Source organism: Manacus vitellinus, unplaced genomic scaffold (assembly GCF_001715985.3).
Source record: "Manacus vitellinus isolate BGI_N305 unplaced genomic scaffold, ASM171598v3 scaffold_69_pilon, whole genome shotgun sequence".
In the NCBI taxonomy this organism is placed as follows: Eukaryota; Metazoa; Chordata; class Aves; order Passeriformes; family Pipridae; genus Manacus; species Manacus vitellinus.
Window position 1 is genome coordinate 505,953 of NW_021940749.1, and position 23,896 is coordinate 529,848.

Genomic DNA, 23,896 nt, shown 5'->3' on the forward strand with positions numbered 1-23,896 from the left:
CCTCCCCAGGAAGCACGGATTACCAAATACACAGCATCCTCAGGTGCTTCATTCATATCACAGGTAATAAAGCCTAGTCTCCAAACTACTGATACTTTCATCCCCAAGTCTCAATTTACACAAATAACAAATGCATGGTCACACATGTTTCTTAGGGCTCTTCCCAAGGGGTTTTCTTAGCAAGGGTAAAGTAATCCATCATGTTTCTTTCAACTGCTTTTGCTTCCTTTAGTATTCACTCACATAAATAACAAAATAACCACTTTTGAGTGTTCACCTTTAGAACAAAGGTGGTGCAACTGTTCAGCCAACACAGCCATGTCACTAATATCAGAAGACACACAGAACGTGCAGAAATTCAGCTTTATATTTAGTGTGCACACACAATCTCCTTGTAACTATGACCTGGGTTTCACTTGCAGCAAAACAAACACACAAAACCAGGGGACGACCCAAGACAAACCCAGGAACATCACTTCAGAAGAAAGCAAAGGTAAAACGTATCACTTCCAAAAGGTATTTGTAGTGCTCTTCCTTCACGTGATTCACACAATGGCTCAGTAGGACATCGTGTTTTAGGGCCGTGACTGATCATAAGAGTACCAGACGAGATGAAAGGAAAAGGCTGCCAGAGCAGTGGGGAGAAACTGCCAACCCATGGGCTCAATAAGCCTGAGTGTCACAGCTGGAAAGGAAAAGCTGGATTTTAGGAATGCCAAGAATCATCAGCAAATCGGATTTCAAGAGAGTCTGAAGCAGAGTGGAGAAAGAGGAACTGTGTCAGGCACACGGGGTGCCAGGGAGATGGCACAGCAGACAGCAGCAGGAAGAAGGAACAACCTGATAAGGAGGAGCTCCTGTTAATTAAGTTGCCCTTTAGAGCTGATTGCTCTTAATCTGGCCAAAAGGTTGAGACGTGCTGGGTCTGCATTTCCCCCATCTCTAATACCAATGAAACTGAATTAATCACTTAGTCTTTAATAAATACTTCTGCAAAAAGACAACAAAAAACCCCAATCAAAATGCACACAGTATTCCACTGGTGCCTGCCCATCTCCTTTACTGCAAGAGCAATGCAAATGCAACATTAAGTCCAGAGACTTACTTCATCCTCCATCTATTTCATCCCCTTCCATCAAGCTGTGTAACCACCCTTTGCTGACCTTTAAATAATGCATCCACAGGGGAACAGCATGACCTGCAATGAAGGACAAGAGCTGTCAATCGCTGCTGACCCAGCATAGTAATGAATCAGTCTTCACAAAAAGGCTCTAATTTGCTTTTGAATGCAACCTTGAGTGAGTGAAGAGCTGTTCTTTGAAAGAAACCAAATTCCTTAACTGAAAACAAAATGCATAGTACTAACTGGGTAACAATCCTTAATTTTACAACCCCCTGTGGTCACTGTGAGGAGGCAGAATACATTGCGGGACCCAGCCTGTACTGGGGAGCCAAAACCTTGGTCTGCAGAACCACAGAGAGAGGGATCAGGCTGCAGTCACTTCCCCAGCTTCCAGTTCTCCCTGCTTATTCTGAATGCTTTCAAACCACGCTAAGAATGGACAGGAACACTTTCCTGACAACAAGAGAGAGACCTCGGAATCTGTAGCTTGGAAGAGGCTACTTCAGTCCCTGCTGCTTCAGCCAGAAGCAGTGGTCACTATGTGCTCACTATGCTGGTTTGAATCTGTGTGCTGGTTTCAATATCCACACTGCTCCAGAGATCACTGGAAGAACATGCTCCTGAAGTATGACAGCTACAAGCACTGGCAATCACACTGCCCTGACTTACACCACATCAAATCAGCATGCAGCCATCTCTTACTCCTAGCAGTGTTTTCTCCTAGTATAGAATCCCACAGACAATCTTGATCCACGTTATGAGAGAGCTTGATCACTGCAGCCCTCTTCAGCTTTGAGGAATTCCTGCATTTCTAAGGACAGGAGCACTGTACATCTTTTTCCTCAGTTGTCCTGGATGAACTACTACATTACTGTCAGTGAAACATCCATAGTGAGGTCTGTAAACATCTGCAAAACCACTAAATGAATCCTTCCTATTTACACACTCGGAGGCATGGCCAGGAGCACGTTCAGCTGTTCATCCCAACTGCTCCGTCACAGGTGGAGAAACCCAGTGAACTGAATCCATGTACTATTTCCCAAAAACAGTTCAGCCTAACGAGTCTGTACAGCAGGATTCCCTAGTGACTTCTAAACAGAGATGAGAGCCTCTACGTGGTCCTCAGTGGCTGCTTCTCCACACTAAAACATGCTCCCATTCTTGTATTCATCTCTGTTGCCAACAGGTCCTAGTGGAGCAACTGCACAGAGCTGCTCTGCAGGTGTGGTTCTCTAGATCCAGAAATGTCAGTCTCACTACTGGTCTCCCCAGAGCTGTGGGCCTGTATCAACATTCTTTGTAACATGGTCCCAAAATGACAATTCCAACCTGAAATGTAACGCAGGTGACAGCCCGTGTCCCTCCATTCCACAGAATGTCTGACAAAACACACTGGCACGGTGAAAGTTTGCAGATGGACCTCAGGCATCGGGGGTCAGCCTGAGAGCAGAAAGGAAAGAGCCAGGAAAAAGACTGCAAATACTTTCAGGCTGTACCTCAACTGACATCCATCCTTGCTCTTACAACACACACCACCGTGCAGTATCCCACAGCCGCGGCTGTCGGGATTTTGTGACTTGCGCATTCCAGCTGGAATCCTGGCGATTGCGGCTTTATGAGATCTGGTGAAACCTGATCAGAAGGTAAGAGAGAAGCCAACAAGCTCTGCAATACAAGAGCACAATTTCACCACACTGCCGCTGCAAACGACCACAGAGTCTGGTGCTACTCTGCCGTTTCCCAGTACCCTCAGGATCCTTCTCCACTGAATCCCTCGAGCCATGCGGTTTCAACCTCCGGAAATCAAACACGAGTGACGGGTTCACACAGCACCAGCAGTGCACCATGACAGTTTGTGCAAGACAACCTCCGCCCAGCTTTGCAGACATCATCTCATTTATATTCTCAGCCCATCATATCAGGCTCCAGTCAAAATCTGGCCCTACCCTGAAGAAACAAAAAACTACGTAAGACAGTAACACTGAAATGCCACCAGCACTCCAGAGAGCCACCCTCCTAGCATTTTTATTGACAAGTCTGGAGGCAGCAGGAGACGCAGACAGGAAAACAAGTTCATGCACATATTGTCACAAAACACACTACTGAAAATGACAGAAGATGAGAGAGTTGCTTTATTTTGAAGCGCACAGTCTAAAACAGGTACTAACAAAAGCAAAGGCAATTAATTCTCCATCAGGAATGAAACACCATCCCATTACCAGCTTTTAGGCTTCAAAAATCATGCCATAAACATTTCAAGTACTGCTTGGTATAGATGAGTAATCAATTTACAGATTTTATACATGTAAGTTCTTCAGTAGCAGTAACTTGAGCATTCTCTGGCTTGCATTAGGGTTACATAGTCTGGCTTGGGTTTATTGCATAATTGCACTAAACACGCTGCCACTGACAGTCAACAAGCACCATTAATTAATTCTAGGGTTATTAACCGGTTCAGTACAACCTCTCCAGTGTCCTGAAAAAGATGGCCAGTGATCCCAAGGCAACGCTCCCAAAGGTGCTAAAAACCATAGTAACCAAATAATTATTTTTTTAAAACTGCTTGCCATAAATGTAATCCAAGGAGTTGGAAAAATTTTACCCAAGCAAAGTGTTACTGAGAAGATTATGATTTAAAATTCAGGTTGAGACATTTATTAATTGAAGGGCAATTAAACAGAATTCTGCCCAAAGAACTGCCTTGGAACAGGAACCCTTTCTTTTAGAAAATACGATAGGTATATGCATTCTGTGGAAACTGAACACAAGAAGGGGGCATTTTTCTGAGGTTTCTCTCCAAGCATCTTTCAAACCCTCTAACTGTTAATTCTACTGCTGAAATCAGTGCTACACCTCTTCTTGCCTTTTCAGCTGTCTGTGCACTTGATACCCCTCTTGCTTTCATTACAGAACACAGAACCTGAAGCTGCTTTTCTACCACCAGATGAATCTGAATAACTCTGAAAACTCCACAGTAATATCACCAAAACACACTTAAAAAAAAAAAAAAGAAAGAAAGAAAACCCCGAACCCACAGGTTTTGACCAACTGCAATTTAGTCTCATCCTCTAGTAGGTCAAAAGAAATCATATCTTAAAAAAAATTACTAAAATAGTTCATTTTCTGTAAAATGCTTTTATATGTGACTCCACCACAGGATAAACCTTTTCTTAGAATCAGCTGCACAAATTTCAAGCATTTATGAACCAAATAAAAACCAACAGCAGCCACCTAACCTCACTACATGTTAGCTGTATTTCGTTATCTATATTTGTCTTACTCAGCAATGGCTAAGAGGTGTTGGACTATCATTTTCTGCAAACAAAGCCATGGAAGTACTTAGAAGCGCTCGCGATTTCTGAAGCCTGAGAGACAATTTACGGGCTAAATCCTGCCCTCTAGTGTACCTGTCGGTGGTGGTGCCCTGGGAACCTTCCCCTCTCCCAACAGCCCTGTCCAGACTGGGTGGAAAACAGCTGGGAGAGACAGGACAGTTCATGGCCCACCAGAGACATCTCGGATTGTCTTGATCCATCTTCAGAGTGTACCCGCTACTTGGTCACACACCTTCGGGGTGGGCAAGACTCAGTAAGATCTGGGACAGAGGATTAGCAGACACCATGACAGACAAGAAGACATGATGGTTTCTATGACAAAGAAAGCAAAGGAAGCCTATCCTCAACTTTTTTGCACAGGGGGTCTCTGCTACCTCATTCCCTAAAACCAGCTACACCCCAGAGCCGGGAGGAATTTCTGTGCCGACTGTGTCGCAAAGAGTTAGTACTTGGCAAAGCAGTGAAGGTCTGTGCAACAGATCAAAAGTAATGCAAAAAGAGTCTATTTTCAGAAGGACTTGGGCAGAAGATTTGAACATTTAGGGGCAGGTTTTTTTTAAAGAAAAGTCACCTCTCACCTAGTGCTAAGATTTGGAACAGGGTGGGTACCCTGTCAACACCTCCGGCCACATCTGTGGGACGCCAAATGTTCATAGTCTTCCAACTCCCAAACAACTTATGCACCTATAAAAACCTAAACACCAGGCACTGAACATACTAAAACACTTCCTGACATTTGCTCAACCTTTTCTTTCTGAGGACCCCCCTTAGTTTTCTTCCACCGCATGATCAACAGTCAGATTTCTACTGTCTTGACTGAGCTCTCTGAAAGTCGGCCTGTACTTTCAATAGAGTCTTTTCCAAATATTTAGAGAGTAGCCATTTAAATGTTGTCTAAGAGACAAGTCAAAATCTTAACATTAACAACGACTTATGAAAGGAACTTCCCTAAGAAGAAATTTTCCTGGATCAGTATTACCCTATTTTACATTTTCTACAGAAAGAGGAGCCAGGTACTGAGCAGAAAGAAGGTATTTCAGACATCTGCAGGGTTGATTCAGCTCACACTGCTGAATCTGAGCGAGAGGCTGGAACCTTGTCACCTCGCTAAGGAGTGGATGAGAATGGCTCGGGATTCCTTGGACACAGTCTTGGTTTATGCTCATCATGAAGCAAAGCTGCTTGAGAAATTATGGAAATATATAAATGCCAACCATTCCTCAGTGAGGGAAACTGTGAAGGGAACCAGCTGTGCTATTAGACATTTTCTAAATGTATGGATAAGCGTTCCCTTTCCATTCCCCATGCTTTTCCCCTTCGCTGGCACTGTAGCCTCTTTGAGGGAAACACCTCTGGAGAGTTTCTAAAAGCCTTTCCAAAAACACTATGTTCTTTGTAAGTTTTCTGCATAAAGCAGAAGTTGTTGATCAACAACAACAACAAAACAGCCGTGTTTTTTGTTTTGCTTTAAACAACAAAACTCTCAGAAAGCGCCTTCTGTTTCTTGTTTGTCTCAAACTACCTCTTCAAGGGAAAAAAACTGGGAACGGAGTCCCCAGAGTGTGTCCAAAGGGGCACTTCACTGAAGTCACTGCACCATGCACATCTGATGTGGCAACATCGACCATGCAGGATGTATTGTCCTGCGTGAATCACACGACTCCGATTCCAGTGGATGCCAACTTCCGTTCCTAATTTCATTAACGATGCAATTAGGAATAAACGAAGGTGAACGAGGTGAGTGTGAAACAGTCAAACCTCTCAGTGCCAGGACGTGAACCAGACATGTATTACAAACAAGCCATCCCTGAGTGCAAGAGGCAGAAAGGGGCCACCAAAAAAGGACGTGGATCATGGAAATTTGTTTATAGTATTAAACTTTGGTCTGAAACGTAAGGAGGTAGTAATTTGCCTTCTAAAATAAGAACTTCCTTTAAAAGTAAAATGGATTACATGCTAGTGAAATGCCATTTTGTATAATTAATTCATAAAAATAGCAGCCACCACAAGCATCTCTCCCAACTGTCTTTTAATTATTTCTAAACCAAATTCTCTGCAGCCATTGCATTTCTTTCTTCAAAACCATCTTACAAAACCCTTTAGCTTAACTAAAAAAACGACCGCGAGTTAGTCGAGGTGAATATTTTCATTGCTAATTTCCTTATTTAAAAGTCTCCCCACGTTGTCCAGGATTTATTGCCATCTGCCATGCCAGCCAGGCATACCAGGAGATTTCACGGGGACTTCCCCAGAGCAGCACTCAGCGGGTCAGAGTGCAGCAGAGTGACGTGTTTACAGCAAGGATGCTGAGGATGTGAACCAGGCAGTGCCGCAGCAACGCGCCTCGCTGACGCTTCCAGCACTGATTATTTTCTGATTCTCAGAACTAGAGGTTTTCCAGGAAAAAGGGGGGAAAAAAAAAAGTGGGGAAAAAAAGGAAAAAAGAGAAAGTAACAAGCCAAGAGCTGTCTGATAATGAGAAAAGGAGAGCGTGGCAGTAGCTCAGGCACGGCAGCGCTCCTGTGCCCAGGTGGGCTTGTTGGAAGCAAATCCCACCAGCCTTCCACATTTACAAACTGCTCTTTTTAAACAAAGGGGTTTTCTGCAGCTGGCAGAGAGTGCCAAGCTGAGGGTACTCAAGGAGCTCTGGGGCATCTGAGTTGCTGCAGCACAGGGCAGAGGCCACATCACCCATTTACAACTTAGGTTTTCCTTTACCTGTTGGCACCATTCATTCAAGAGGGAAAAAGGTCAAAAGAGAGAGGAGCCTCAGAGACACAAGTGCCAAAGGAAAGGGGAAAGAATACTAGTGATCAGATAGTACTGAAGAGACAGGGAAGGAAAAGTACAGAGACAAAAGGGAGAGCCTGAAAGAAATGACAGCAAAAATAAAGCTATAGAGCAAAACAGAAACGTGAAAGAATAAGGTAGTACCACCAAAACTAGAAAGATTTTCATACAGAATTCACTACTAGAAAAGTAGCATGAGAAGTCAGTTAAAAATTTTAGCATTGATAAGAGAAAACACAACATTAGACAGACAGACTCAAGAATGTAAAACTAGTGTTAGTTTTCCTGACAGAATAATAAGAAAAGGCAGGGGGGACGAGATGATTATGGGGGAGCTCTGTGATGAAAAAAATGGCAGCAATAAACATCACCTCCACTCAAGGCAGCCTGGCCCAGCCAAGTGAGCACAGAACAACATGCACCACTATCTGGCATTTTCCACCACAAAAAGCAAAATTAGGGAATGAGGCAAGAACCCAATATCCATGGCAATGTCTGGGACCCACCTTCAGTCTTGAACGTCCTCAACTCAACACCATCTCCCTGCACATTTCCAGCATATTTTCACAGCTACTTCTGGGGGTGAGGTGACATGTCTGATGAACTAATGAGACTTTCTCCTGTAAGGATTCATTCCCACATCTCCCAAATACAGAAGGCTGAAGCAATATGAATATATCCCTGCGCCCTTCCCAGCGCAGACTCCATCCAGCGCAGTAACCGAGGGGTCTGCATAAAACACAAGCCACTCACCTCCGTGGTGAATCAACGCTTTGCTTTAGGCATCAGCGCCTCACAGTCCACACTCAGTCATTTACTGCATTATATTGGCAACAAACTTCCTTTGTTACTACTGACACAACCTTGACTAAGCTTCCCTTTAAGCCAGTACGTGAGAAAGGGGGAAATGCAAACATGTAGGACCAAGTCTGAAAGCTTCCTATAGCTTTTCCCAAGAATACTTGTTGGCCTAATAAAGGATGCTAAACTTTCCCAAAATATACAGTTCCACATGTATTTTCAGCCCGTCATATGTACAGTATTTCTATCAAAGAGTCACAAAATAGAACAGCCTCAGACTGAAGCCCAGCTTGGCAATATTGTTATTTGTGAATGCTCTGTTACAGGATTTCTTTGGAATTATTGGGAAAAAACAATTGTTTTGCAAATGGTGAATGTCCAGAGTGAAAACTAATATTAAGAATCTTTGGTCTGTCTCCTCACTTCCTTCTCATCTTTGTCCTCTGACTTTTGCCTGGTCCCTGCATCCATCACTCAGAGCACAGGTGCAAAGCAGATGAAGGATCACAGTAAGGTATTTCACCTGCTCTTCATGCCAAGTGCCTGCAGGCAGGCCCTGCACACTTTGAACAGTAATAAACTCTCTCAAACCAGGAATTGCATTGGGACAATCTGACAGACAGGCTATGCAGCAGCTCCCTGTACCTGCTTTGGAGGACATGCCTCATGGGCACATCAAAAACTCACCGTTACATCCACAAACCCTCCATACTGAATACTTTCAAAACCGAGGTCTGCAAAAGGCATTTTGTTCTTGGGACGAAGAGCAGCCTGTGTTTGTGACAGCGACCTGCCACATGCTCCCTGCAAGCCCGGCTGTCAGAGAGCGGGCACCGGGCACAGACCCTCAGACCACACCAACCACTCAACCTATGTTTCCAGCTCAGGAGCCTCTTCCTCCCCCCAGAGATCAGGTATGGACGGAAAAACTGCTGTTGCTGGAATGCCTAAGTTTTATCTGTATTTAAGACATCCTAAATGAATTTTTTTTAAAAAATCACAACATGCAACATTTTAAGACAAAAAAAAAAGGTGTTCTGACAGCACTTTGTTATAAACCCTGCTTCCCTGGACAGATTTACACCTTTGTTCGCAAGAGTACTTGTACGCCTGTAAAAGTACTCCTATTCACGAGCACTTCCCCGCGCTGGAAGAGAGAACCACCTCCTTTCTACCTTGAGGCATCTCTCGCATTCACCGCCGCCGTGTGAAGCGGCAAGTGCCATTACAGCCCTTTAAGGGCCACGCACACAAACTCAGACACCTTTGAGCACAGAAGCGAACCTCTGTGCGCCGGACGGGCTCTGTACCCGGCAGGTTGAAGGCGGAGCGGCCAGCCAGGCTTCTCGCCGGGACCCCCCAGCCGGCGCGGTACGTGCGTGTGAGTTCGCCCCGCACATCGGCGCACACACGCGTTTATTCGCACACGAGACATTTCCACGGGCGCTCCCCCAGCAAGGCTCGCTGCCGAGGCTTCCGGCAGGGCGGGCCGGTGGCCCGAGGCGCGGCCCCTCTCGCAGCCACGCGCCCGGGCCTCGAGGCCGCCCGCCCGCCCCAGCACACCGAGCGCGGCGGTGCCGGACAAGACACTCACTGGTGCGGGTCGCTCTTCTCGCGGACGCCGTCCACACTTCCGTCGGGGTTGAATGCGCAGGAAGAAGCCGCCGTTCTTGCCAGTAGAGGCGCTTTGGGGTCCTTCGAAGCTGCCCGGGGGGGAAGGCGCCGCAGCCGCCGTCCGTCCGGGCAGGTGGCGATTGCCCCCCGCCGCCGCCACCGGCCATGAGCCGCGCGCACCCGCCGGCCCTGCGCCGCGCCGGGCCCCCGGCCGCCCGCGCCGAGCCAGCGCCGGCCGGGAGATGCTCCCGCAGCAGGACGTAAATCGCCTGCGGCAGTTCTCGAAACGTTACGAGATGTGCCTTCACCTTGGAGCAACAGAGCGGACCGGCCCCTGCCCCGGCCCGTCCCAGCCTCGCACCGAGCGCCGCCGGGGGTCCGTCCCGCCTGGTCCCGCCCGCTCCCCGTTCCGCGGGAGCGCGCCGAGGTGCCGCCGGGCAGCGGAGCAGCAGCAGACGGCAGCGAGCGGGCAGGCATGGACGGCAGCGGAGCGGAGGGCAGGAACGGGCAGCGGAACGGGAGCAGGACGGGCCGCGGAGGGAGGCAGGACGGGAGCGGAGCGGCAGGCCAAGGACGGGCAGCGGAGCGGGAGGCATGACCGGCGCAGCGGACGGCAAGGCCAGGACGGGCAGCGGGAGCGGAGGGCAGGACGGGCAAGCGGAGGCCAGCGCACGCGCGGGACGGACGTCCCCGGCGGCACCGCGGGGCTGCCCCCCAGCCGCCGCCCCGCCCCCGACCGCCCCCGCGCCCGCGCCGGGGCCGCTCCCCGACGCCGCTCTCCCTGATGCCCGCGGCCATCCGGGGGAGCGCCGAGGGGCCAGGGCACGTCTTGGGGCCAGGACCCCCGGCGGGGCTCCGCTCGGCGCTGCCCCGAGCATCGCTCCCGGGATGCAGCGAACGTGCCACGGGCGAGGTCGGACATCTTCTCCTCCGGCGCTACAAGTAAAGTAACCCGACAGTTACTTTAGACCAGAAGTTTTGTGGCCTCTGCATCGTACTAAATTGTTTAAATCACGATATAGCGAAACAGGGGTTGACCTGTCAAAATAAATACACGTGGCAACCGTGTCACTTCACTGTATTTACCAGAAACTAGTTCTCCTCGCATCCAACAGCGGCAAACTGATAGTCAGAAAAGGGCAACACGTGAAAATTCCGGCACTGGCCTTCCAACAACACCGGTGATAAAACAAATGTGCACACAATTTATAAAGTGTAGTGACCCATCGAACGCGCTTTGTGCTTGGGGCTGGCAACAAAACGGGATGAAGAGATATGTTTCCAAATCTGTGCTTTGTGCCCTGAATCCCCGGTCTAGCAGCAGGTGGACCTTGGGAAGCTCTCTGACTTCAAAGGCAGGCTGAGCATCCCTGGACGATCGCAATTGGGAGTGCTATCACCGGTCTTTTCACTTCAGAAGGCCAATACGCAGCAACCCTTGGGAACAGCCCAACGCCAGGGCAGACGCTCCGTCCAGCTTACGCAGTTTGTAACATTCTCTTTGCTAACATGTACGTAAAGGAATTTTGTTGCCGGTTCACTTCCCTTCCCTTCCCAGCCCTGACCGCTCGAGAGCCATAAATTGTAATTCTTTACCAGAGTGGGCGACAATTACAGCGCTTCCCACACCCTCACTCCAGAGGCTTAATCATGATGAACGGCGCAGGCAGAGCCCGGCTCAGCGCAGGTTCACCCCCGTGTCAGCCAACCCTCCCCTCGCAGCGCCGCGGGCACAGCCCAGTGTCACTGCCCTTCTCCACGCCACGGGGATTTCAGCCGCGCTGCTCCGTGAGCATCTCCCCCTTCCTTAGTTTCCCCATCGCCCATCCGCTTCCGACATTTTCCGCTGCTTCTCCTGGAAATCCCACTGTTTTCACTGTACCTGAGAGTTCTGGACAGTCACAGCCACCAGCAAAAATCCTCCTCGTTTCCTCTTGTTCTTCCTCTGCAACAGAAGCTGTGTGTCAGGGCAGTCTGTGTCCTTGCACTACAGTGTTCCAAATCCTTGCCTCTTTCCTGGAAGATAGATGAAGGGAAAATTAAGGTAGATTCAGGTACATGAAGAGAAGGGGTAAAAATGTAAAAAACCCCTCTAATTAGTTCTTTTTAAAAACAAAACAAAACAAAAAAACACAAGCCCAAAAGCAAAGAAAAAACCAAAAAAAAACCAAACCCCCAAAACAAACAAACAAAAACCCAAACAAATCAAAAAGACAACCTCAAAATGCCGAAAACCCAAAAAAACTTTTCTGAAGGCCAAACACCCATAAGTTTCACTCAGATGCTTCTGTAATTCTGCATTCCCTGCACACACAGCAGCCCTTCACAGCTTGCACACATCAGACCCTGAATGCTGCCCTGGGAAATCACGTTTCAGCCTCTCACGGGTCAACATTCCCTCTTCTGGGAAGGGGGACACAGTCAACGGGGCAGGAGCAAGTCCCTGTACCCCAGTGCACCCCATATGAGCACAGCCTTGGCCAGCTGGACACCCTGTAACCAAGCTGCAGCATCAACACCGTGGTTTATAGGACAAGATCCTGATATTTCTGAGCTCTGACCTCCACGATGGCCCCAACCCAGTGCTGGCAGGGTGGGTAAGGCAGCCAGCTCAAATTCCTTATCAAACTCACCATATAAAAACCAGTAAAATCCTTTTTACCAGCAGAATTGTGAGGTTTGAGAGCTCTTTAGAAGCTTGTCACTGGGAACTGTATCTGTGGGGCCTAGAACTAAAAGACAAGAGAGCTAAAACGGAAAGTCCTATTCCCCAAGCCATCTGCACTCACCTAAAGATCTGCCAATTTTTTTTATTTTTTTAAATATATTTTCCTTTCTCTTCTTCAAATGGAAAACATGCCAGTTTTTATTTTCACCACTCTACTTTCTTCTGCACTCCAACCTCTTAACATGGTCATTAATATTGCTCTTAACGTTGACTAAGGCAATTCTGGCAGTAGCATTTTCCTTCCTTTAGGCCTCCACCATGTTATCCCCACCACCACCCCTCCTCAACTCAGATCTTCCACACAATTACACCCATACAGCTACTTCTTCTCCACCCAAACCATCAATTATCTGTGCTTCCAGCCTCCTCCACAAGCCTTCTCTTGTAAGACATACTCCATGTTAAAATGCCTTAAACCCTACCTTCCTTCTACTTCAAAAATACATCTTAGAGACCTGTTCTCTCACCTGTTCCATTCAACTGAGCTACTGCCATTTTGTGTTTGTCTTGCACTGTTCTGTAACCAGCTGGATTTATGTAAGAATCATAGAGCATCTCAAGCTGGGAGGGCCCCATAGGGATCATCTGAGTCCAGCTCCCTGCTTCTCACAGGAATAGTTTACCTCTCATACACAGGGGTCACACTGAACACAAGGCACTTCATAAACAAGATAGACACCCTGTTCTGATGGCAGAGAACTGTGGAACATCTGCATGTGCAGTCATTGTATTTACTCATTGTATTTACAATGCTTGAATTTATAGAGAGTCTCAGTAAGAACATCTGGAAAAAACCCCACGAAACAAATGCAATCAAACATAAATTATATTGTTAGTCTGGTTACGGGAAAACCCTGAAAAAGGCAAGAGTAATTTTTGAGGTATTTCAAATTAAAGAGTAAGAAGCTCAATTAGCTCTATCAGTCTTTACTTTTAATCCAAGGTGCAAGAATCCAGCCTACAACTTTCCTGGACTTTCCAGCAGTTAGTATGACAAATCCTGCCATATGATAACCCCAGGAAATGTCAATCCCCTTCCATGGAAGCTGCTTTTAGAGGGGTTTCAGCCATATGTCCTTGACAGTTTGCCAGTACAATGTCTCCAGAGTGTTTGCTCACACAGGAATCATGAAAGTGGTGCTTGAAAAGCATCCTAAATTAATCTGCAGGAGACCTGATTTACTATAAAATGAAAATAAAACAAACAAACAAAAAAATCCCTCACTTTTGAAAAGCAATTAAAACTCCAGGAAAGCAAAGACATCCAAGAACACTTCGGCTCATCCATCTTCCCACCAGTGAGACATACCAGCAGGTGGTTTGTATCACTAGGGTGGCAGGGAATGCTTCCAGCTGTTGGAAACGTAACATCAGCCCCAGGCTTCCCATCCATCACAGCACTTCTTGACTCCCAGGGTTTCTTGGCTTCCCAATCCCTCTCTTTGGTGCATATCCAAATAACAATTAGCCAAAACAAGATGGATAAACTGTGTGCCTTCTGAAGTTTTTCCTGTCTTGTCTCGTGCTTAACTAGCAGTGGAAAAAAATCATCCATCTCCCTTCAGCAGCACAGAATTCTCATACATTCACTTGTCAAAGACAAGGTCAGAAAACTGCTTAACTGCTTAACTTTGAGTATATTTCATTCCTTCAAAGTCTGAGCATGAGCTTAAGAATTCAGTAGCAATTTATTCCTCAGAATTCTTAGTTCTCTCACCATCAACAGCTGATATTTACATTCTGGATCAATATTCCTGTGTTTGCTCAGGAGTTTAAACACATGCTGCAGCTGCTTTGTGTGATGGAAGCAAACAGCCACAAATGTGTCTATAACTGATTGAATTTTTCTTTTAAATATTAGTTACTGGAGAAAGTAGTCTCATATTTCACCTACCTACTTTTGCAAGTGCAGTTTATGAGGCAAAGTTCTCTCTTTTAAGTATATATGCATATTATCAAGTGCCTGAGAAAGTCTTCTTGCATGGTCACTCCTTTAAAAATCCTGCAAAAGAGGTTCAGGTTTTCATTTCATTTATCTTGCTGGTGATTTTATGACTTTATCAATATTTTTTTAAACAAAAGCTTATTTCTTCCCTCTTCATATTTTTTTTCTGGTGCAAATAGTAGAAAGAAATCACATCAACAATAGAAAAAAAAAAACTCCTCTCTATTACAAACCTCTTACAGTCTCCATTCCACTTCAGGAAAGTACTTCATTCCTCTAAAGCACCAGTGGGCACTTGTTTATGTCTTTCTAAAATCAATTTTTCACAATATATGCTTAATCCGACTGTGGCCACAGATGGCCAAAACTTTGTTTTGGGCTGTCTTTACAAATGGTTGATGTTGGACACATGACAGCCCAGCATGGCTGGAGATAAGAGAACGAACGATCCAGCGAGGCCTGTGTTGGCAGTAAATCAAATTTGTTATGGTCCAAAATGATTGCACTTGGAAAAAGAACTGAACTGTCTAGAAGCACTGACGGCTGTTGCAGATGTAAGAGATGCAGCAGTGACCTAAGCTTAGGAGAAACAAGAAATAATGTTCTAAGGACAAATATTTATGGAGGTTAGAGTTCAGAATTAGCAAAGTCACCCCTCTCCCTCCCTCTAATCTACATGCAAAGACATATACACACCCTTTCTCTCTGTAGTGCACATTACATAGAGTAATACATCTTAATTAGCAAAATTACTCCAGGCTAAGAAAATAAACAATGTCAATATAATGTACATTAAAAAAAAAGATACAATTAAAAAACTCTGCAATCATACATCATGAACTCATCATACATCATGAACTTGAAGAATTTGAGTTAATATTGGATTTCAAAGAAATCCACACTTATGAGGGTAAGAGATTTCCTTAGCAGGAACAACCATAAAACCACATCCCTTTCCCACAGCATTGCATTATAACCACGAGATCATGATTTAGGTATTTGTCCCTCCTGATCCCATGTCACTGGAAGGGTGGCAAAAATTGTCCCAAAGCAACTTGGCCCCTGCTCAGGACTCAAGACATGTTTCACTCTATCCTACAGGGTAAAGCAGTTACTGGAAGGGCTTGGACACACATCAGGAGATTACAGGGAGATATTTTTCCCCATAGTGGGGGGAGAACCAGCTCTTGTGAGGCAGATAAAGAAATGCAGCCAAGGCCTGCCTGTGTGGTTGGTCATTCAGGAAACCCATTAACCCATTTGCTCAGAGCACACACAAACACTTAAGAAGCAGATCTTCACATAAACACAGAACAGTTGAGGCTGGAAAGCACCTCTCTACATCTAGTCCACCCCCACTGCTCAACCAGGGCCGCCTGCAACAATTTTAACTCCAAACATTCCCACATCAACTACAAACCACTCCGAGTCAGAAATGTCTCTCTCACTGTCTCTCATTTAGTAAGTGACCATGAAATAGCAAAAATTTTGTTGTAGATTCTTCTTTATCTTCTTTGAAATTAGGTTCTTGTCTTATACAGGTCACATGATTCATAACTTTCATATGGGTTAATTCTGGTTAAATTATTCACAGGACTGCAGTGAGAAACTAAAATACAGGTGGAAGTGAGGAAAATGCTCTTTCCGCTCACTGGTGTGCTGTAGCACAAGGCCAAACCAACTTCATGGAGGAATATAGCAAAGATGGACTATTCCCAAGGAACAGGAGTTACCACATCATGCAGCTTTCATCATTTCACATCGAAGGGCAAGGAGAGATGAGATCAGCGAGACGCTACAAAAGGGAAAAAAAAAGGTTATTTTACTACGTCATGGATTTGGTTTCCACCAGTTGCTCAACTGAAATCTTGCTCTGCATTATTTCTGCAGAATGCATTAGCTGGTAGGTAAAATAAAGAAACAAATCCAAACCCCTTCACTCTTGGTAACAATCTGTACTGATAGTATTCCAGAAGGAATGTCACAACAACTCTCCTATTTGTTTTCTCTCTGTTTCAGGGCGGTTTCCATGGATCCCCAAACCTAGGCCCCACTGAAGGGCTCCCCAGAGCATAACACCCTGTAGCAGCAGGTCAGGGACCAGTCATAACGTGCAGAACACAGACAGAATTCCACTAGCACAGTCGGCACATTAAACCTGTTGCAAAGACAGTTTGCTGTTCAGGGTATCGGCACACCAGGATTTGAGACAGGAGAGACAGGCCCTGGAACGCCTTTGGAAGCACAAATAAATTATGTGGTCCCTTGTGCTGAATTAGCCTTTAGTTCTAGGGAGGGAGAACTATCCCAAATGAGACTGAGGCAGTGTTCAGTGCTGGGGTGGATGTAGTTACTGCTCCACCACACCCCAATGCATCCATCCATGCAGCAACGAACTTAGGAGAAACACTTTGTGCAACTCCCCCCTTTCTCAGCTATGAAACCATCCCTATATGCCTGTAAGTTCCCCATTACTGCATCTCCTACAATCCATGAAGTTACAAGTACTGTAAGTGCAACTTAAGCCAACTGGCTCTTGTGAAATCCTGTTTGTTTCTTGGACAGACTCTTAGTGAAGTTCTTTGTGGTACTTTAAAAAACTGTAATCCTTTGTCCCCGTGCCAAAATGGAATTTGTTATCTGCCAAAAAATGACTTTCCCAACACTGCCCAGGCTATTATCTCAAAGCTGACCTGCAAAAATTAACTTCCAAGCATCTGGGAGGTTAAATTGCTCAGTGGTTTGTCTCTTTTTTATGCAAAAGCAATGCTCATTACATTAAGAGTCACTATTTAGTTTACATTCTTTTCCTCCTCAGGAAAAATTAGAGAATGAACAGCCTGCACAAACCACATTGTTACACCCTCATTACCTTCATCATGTGCAGTCTTCCACTAAGCACTCCACGAAAATTTTGTGAGAATATGCCCCTCTTTGAAAGCAACCTGGAGAGCACAAAGGATTTGCTCCATATCATCCTTATTCCAGTGATAGGAAATTAAGGGTGAAAAGAAGCAAGAGCTACAGGTGCCATTACCAGTCTGAAGCCTTAGTGGGCTGTTCATGCTGTTAATCTGCCCCAATTTAAAACTCACAAATTTCCTATCCATACCCCACCGAGGAGCTGATACTGGAGATGAAGCTGGACCCCCTGGCTTTGCCACAGGCCACAGTGACTCTGTGCCTTAAACAGCAAAAGGCTGTCCCCTGTGACAGGCAGTAGTAGGGATCAATGTATGCATGTTATCAATGGATTTCAGTGTCCTCTGACAGCAGATGAAGGGAAAGGCTGTGTAATCCCAGATCCAGGAATGAAAACCAGGACACTGAAATAGGCACAGACTCATCTTCCTTTCTCTTGGCTACCCCACCCTCCACCCTCAGCCTGTCTCGTCTCCTCATCCTTTGTCCCCACCCTGTTCCCTTCCCTTCCCCTGCTGTCAGGCACAGGTTTCTAGCCTCTTTCTAAATCTTTCTCTAGCTCCTCATGCCAAGCTCTGTCCTCTGGACTCCTTTCCCTTTGTATCTCCCTATGGCTCCCAGCCATGTGCTCCATAGCTGGGTTTGCTTTTCCCACTGCTGCTTAATCCCTGCCTCCTTTCTTGAAGTTCAAGGCCATGTTCTCATTTCCCAGCCAACCCTCGTAACCTCATAGCTCTGGTTTTCCATGGACTCTTCCATTTTCCTTTCCCCCAGCACCTTCCCTCCCTATGGTAGTTCCCAGCTCCCCACTTCATTTGCTGGCAGGGCAAATGATTGGCCACCACCTGCCTATGTTCCTCAGCAACTGCAACCAATCCCAAACTCATACATTGTCTAGGAGTGCTTCACTGAAGGGAAAAAAACCAAAAATACAGGTGGCAAACTTTATTGCCATAAGTGTTAAGGGCTCTCATTCTGACTAATTGCACACCTTGAATCATTTCACCAAAGTCAACAAGTACCTTGGGAAAACAACAGAAAACTCAGCAAGCAAATAATGATAAAAGCCTTTCCCTCAATGGTCAGCAAGTCAAATTCATTGCAATTAATGATATTAATGAATTAGCTGAATTTTAATGCATATGTTTGTGTGCACATATTATACATGCAGGGACGGATATAACTGAGTCCTCAAAAGTCTGTTTTGTAATATTCCCTGGGCATCATGTCCACAATGAACGCTGGATTTTAGCTGTTATTTCCATTCATAATTGAATGGCAGTTTTCCAGACAGATTAGCTTTCATATTAAAATGACAGCAGTTTATGAATCAATTTATGGGCTTTGTCATCTAGTGATTCACTTACTTTAAAACGACCGAGCTAACATCGAAGGTTCCTTTCAGTGGGTTACACACCACATTTTACGTCAGTTGCTCCTCATGTGAAGTTTTCCTTGTCCTAATTTCCTTCCCCATTGTTGCACTTGCCACCGTTGTCGCCGAAATACAAACAAACAGGGAGACTCACCTCGGAGGTATTGGCCTCCTCTCATGACATCAGTGTGTAGGCTGTGCACAGGGCAGGCAGGGGTTAGTCACTCACACCATCTGTGTGGGCCTGGAGAAGGGAAGATGTCATCTGTCAGCTGGGGAGCTCACACACATCGGCAACAATGCGTGTGGAGCTGACAGAACAGTCCAGAGCCAAGATCCTTGCTCGTTTTTACGGATGTAAAAAAAAATAAATTGCTCTGGGATAATGTGAATACAAGAAAGTGATGAAACATTCTTTTCGGGGTTTTACTTCCCACAGGAGTAAACCTGCTGTATTCCCTGCCCTCTCTGAAGCCATGATGTTGTTCCTTGGCAGGAGACACCATGCCAAGGGAAAGGCTGGATGCATAGTTAGCAGGTACAGAAGTCTCCGTGCAAGGAAGAACAGGATGTGCACAGGATATATCCCCAGGCTACCTCACCTATTTGGCTGGAATTTTTAACAACAATACTTTCTACTCACACCCTTCAAATAGCACCTCTCCGCTGACTCCCTTGGCAGTCATCTCTAGATGTTATTTTTAGTGCAATACAGATGACAATCAGATGAAGGTACCAAAATATTTTTACCTGCAGCACTTGGGTGTTTCCCCAAGAAAAGCATATAAGGGTCTTTACAGACCTGTATCAAATCACTTCATCTCATGCTAGACAGAGCTCCTCTAATTTTCACTAGCACATCTATGATCACAATCCCTACCATCACAGACACTGTGAGATGACACCAATGCCATGCCAACTACTTCATTTTTATTAAGGATATTTTTTTTTGCAGAGATGACTTTCAAGGACAATTAATTATTCCAACCTCCTTTTCACAGCAGTACCAAGGAACCCAGAAGTCATTATTAGTTGCTGAACTATGGTTCTCCTTTCTTCCTTATAAACTGCTTGCTGCTTTTTTGGACTTTTTTTTTTTTTTTAAACTATTTAGCTATTTATTTTCAGAGTAAGAACATGATCTCATGCGCAAATTTATTATTGAGCACAGTTATTTTTATGGAACACTGGGGTTTTTCCTAGTGGCCAGTTTCACCACAGAGACACAGCTGAGAATAAATACCTTTCCCAGCTGTGGCTGTGGAATGGAGAGCAGAATGGAGCAGCAGAGAACTGTGATCTTCAGCAAACAAAAGAACCAGGAATTCTGAGGGAGGAGAATGCAGTCTGTCTTCTCACCCCAACAGCCATCTAGAGGGGAAGGTGAAGCTGCTGAGTACAAACCAAAGAGCCTTTCCTCGTATTTTTTCTTTAAGCACTTGAGCCAACCCTTTGCTGCATCTAAACTTTGTGCTCTGGTCTGGTTTCTAGAAGTCTCCAGGCTCCATAAAGGCAAATAGATGAGACAGTTTAAAGTATCATAGCAAAGCTCTCAGGAGCTCAGGGCAGGAGAGCAGGAAGAAGTATATATGAGAAGAAGTGGAAAATAAAATGTAAGGAATGAGTTACTGCCAATAAATGTTTTCTCCAGAGCCTGTAAGAAACGTAAAATTAGGTTAATCATCTAATAAAATCTGTGATTTTATTAAACAAGTAGTTCAACTATTATTTTGAACCAACTTGATTCCATGTTTAATTGCCACACAACTGGCAGACATACATAATTAGTGAGTGTTTCAGAAATTAACCTATTTTGGAGCTCTATTTAAAACTTTTTTCAGGCTTAGGGGATGTTTACAATTAAATCTATGTCGCTGGAGCTGTTGGCTCGATGACAAACCTTTTCTGTCATTCTTATACTCTTACCTTCAACACCCTGAACATAACCTTCTAGAGAAATTAATATTTTAGGGTTATCTCTATTTTGCCTACCGTTTTAAACAGTTGATTCCCAGACATCTCCCATGCTCTCCAAGTTAAGCACCAATAAAACATCTCAGCACTCCAAAACTGGAGTCGATTCAGGCCTCGATCCAAATCCCTTAAAAATCCATTGGACAATTTTAACAGATGATGGTGGCCATTGTTTTAATTTAAGACATTTGAGTTCCCAGCCAGCTCTCACTAGAAATCCTGGCTCCATGTATCGCATATGTGAAACTGCCTGGGTCTAGGACATGCAGTAAGGACAACTGAGTAAAGATGTGACAGTGAATAATGAAGTGATTTGTGTAAAAAAAAAAAAAGGCATAATTTGTAGCTTTATCCAGTTGTTTTTTTTTTTTAATGCAACTGGAAATACTTAGCAGATGGAAGTAATTTTTCTGAAAAGAGGAAGAAAAAGAGGCCCCCGAAATTTTATGAAGGGGTAAACACGTGGGTTTTGGCTGCCACATGCCCAGAACACACCACCAAATTCCTAGTGGTCCAGGAAAAAAGCTGCAGCACGTGTGTTACTATCTCGTGTCTTAGGAGGCAACAGAGGTGAATAGTTTTGGCTGTTAGAAGCAGTAAAGCTACCTTTGTTCTTCCATTCACAAACAAAATAGATCAGACTGAACAGTCTCTCACTATTTTTATTTCAGTTTCTTTATGTCAGCTTTGTGTACTGTCTCTGAAGAAATGCTTGGATCACTACCACATGGGGATAATAGAAAACACAATTCCATTACCTCTCGGACACGAGTCTTTTTTCCAGGATGGTTACATGCAAGAAAGGCAAACCGAGCTATAAGGAATGGGATGAAAAAACTGGAACAAACTGTATGCAATTATCTTCGGAGACCAGCTGGAACTGGCCAGAATTCAGATGTGGTACAAAGGAGCGTAAAGGAAGGAGTTACATTTGCTTACCTTGTGTCTGAATTTGATCTACTGATTTTAGCATAAAAAAGGCAGTGGTACTGGGAGTAATTTAGCTGCTCTGTTGTTTTTAGCTGAACTGTCACTTACTTCAACCTGCAAAAGATTGAGAGCAGAACATTTAAGAAATTCCCCACTCTTAAAACCAGTATCTTCAATACATTACAAAGCAGAGGCAGGGCATAGAGGTCTGATTCCGAGCACTTTTGAAAGAAAAACCAAATATCACTAAGATCTTTGCTATGAAACTTGAGTGGAATCGGGATTAGGGTTCTAGGCCACAAGAGAAAAATCACATGTAATAAAATAACACTGCACGTTTCCAAACTAGCGTAAAAGAAAAATTTACTAGAGCGTGCTTCCGGTGTTTCAAAACAGGCCAACCAAAACTTGCTGGATAAAAATCCTTACAAATGTGTAGGAATCTGCAGCAGCATTCAGAATCAGCCCAGCTCAGGGGAGGGTTCCACACAGCAAACAAATGATGTTCCTGTTGAAGCGCATGAGATGGGCTTTCTTTCTCAGGGACATGTTTTATGGCTTTCACATCAATCTGTTCACACTAGAAATGACCCCATCTTCACTGGCCATAAAGTATAAGCTCACAACATTGCTTTTTAAGGGAAATAATTCGTCAGAAAGGAGAAAGAATAACTACCTGTAGACACAGTACCTATTGCCAGCCCTTTCCCAGGATGCAGCTGCCCATTTGCTTGTCACTAGACCCACTCTGTAGGTCAATATAAAGATACAGCCCCAACAGCTCATTTTTATCTCTCTTTTCTCCACTATTGCCCTTGTTAATCTTCAATTCCCAGTTGTTAGAAAAGGAAGAGAGTTTTTACTCCTGGGACTGCAGGCACAGCCCATGGAAAGCAGAAGCAAGCAAAAGTCTCCTGGTACACCCAATTCCCTCCCCAAGACAGACAGACATCATTTTTTCAGATGAGACACAACCCCGTCACTCCACAGAACAAAAAAATAATTTTTTTTTTCGAGTGCATGACACAATGGAGGAAGGAGGTTGGTGCCCAGGGTAAATTCCAAACAGCTCGGCATGTTTTCCTAGACTGTCTCTTACGTAACCCCCAAAATCCAGTCTCCCACCAGCTGGGAGCAAAGGGGAGTGGGGCGGGAGCTCACTGACAACACCAGGCACACGTGCACACACACACACACACAGCCACCACACACACGAGGCCACAGGAATTAGCTAGTCCACTGCAAATGTCAGCCAATTTATGTAATATCCTTTTACTCAGCATTTCTTATTCACTGGAGAGTGAAAAAAATCTCAATAATTTTGTTAACAGTCTCTGAAGAATTGGAATTGGGGGAAGTCAGTCGGATTCATAGCCTCTCTCCAGTCACTGCTGCTGTTGGCTGCTCCATGGTCTGTGTGTTACTTCAGTTAAATAACCAGTGAACAAGCAGGTATTTATTTCCTAACAGCCACCAATGGAATTGGTGTTAACAAGTTCTAATTGTTATTTGCAGCAGCTGTCATTTTAAGTTGACTAAGCACAACAGCTCTGGGCTGCGGCTGTTCGTGCTGTCCCCCGAGGCTCACAGAACTCTTATTCCAGAGGATAGTTTTTCAGATGGTAGAGAGCCAGAAAATACAGCCCAGCTGAGAGCAGTGCTAAGACTTGCTGATTTAACACACCTAGGACACAGAGGAAGAGCTGAGAAGTGGGAGGGAAGTACGGAGGTGAACAGACTGGATATCAATAACAGCAATTATATCCCCAGCCAGCCTTTCTAGTGAAGAAATACACTGGTGGTATCCTTCCACCACCTTGAAACGGGACCAAGAATCTCACCTGTGCACTGCTTCGGAGTTACACAGCAGGAAAATCGTGAAATATGACCTTTGTTGTTACACTACATTACATTTCTACTATTATTTTTAAATCACTTCCACTTCAGAGCTCTAATTTCCTGTTCTTTCTTGGAGAGCGAGCAGTAATAAGCTGTTATTTTCTAAAAAGAGGAAGAAAGCAGATTTTCTGTTAATAACAAACGAAATTTCAGTTAACCGGCTCACAATGAGAAATGAGAGCTGTTATAACCAAAGTAAAGCTTACAATGCACATCAGACAGAATTCTGAAACCAAATCATGTCCCTTCACAGGTATTGAAAAAATCTGAAAAACAATTCAGGGTTAAAGTTCCAAAACCAAGTACAGGAATTCACAATGACATTGTGAATTAGACCTATTTCTGTAACGATGTCATAAGGGAAAAACAAAACGTGGGCTCAGCAAGCACAAAAGCTTGAATTCTTACACTTGTTGCAGTACTTGTGTTTACCATGGACATCTTTATTGGCTTTGACTGT

The 23,896-nt window shown here is 44.9% G+C and overlaps 1 protein-coding gene and 1 long non-coding RNA gene across 2 annotated transcripts in view; both read right to left on the reverse strand.

Annotated features, from left to right (window-relative positions):
• Positions 1-9,897, reverse strand: part of FGF2 (fibroblast growth factor 2) — a 24,030-nt gene extending 14,133 nt beyond the window's left edge. The window contains exon 1 of the mRNA XM_029964043.1: positions 9,644-9,897. Coding sequence (XP_029819903.1) covers positions 9,644-9,830 — 187 coding nt within the window. The 5' untranslated portion in view covers positions 9,831-9,897. The remainder of the gene's footprint in view (positions 1-9,643) is intronic.
• A 1,655-nt stretch (positions 9,898-11,552) lies between these two features.
• Positions 11,553-23,508, reverse strand: LOC112841328. Its single transcript, XR_003212933.2, has 5 exons — positions 23,379-23,508; positions 21,547-21,651; positions 18,788-18,877; positions 14,286-14,393; positions 11,553-11,679 (listed from the first exon to the last, which is right to left on the reverse strand). It is a non-coding gene; the product is annotated as an uncharacterized LOC112841328 (long non-coding RNA).
• Between the last annotated feature and the right edge of the window lie 388 nt (positions 23,509-23,896).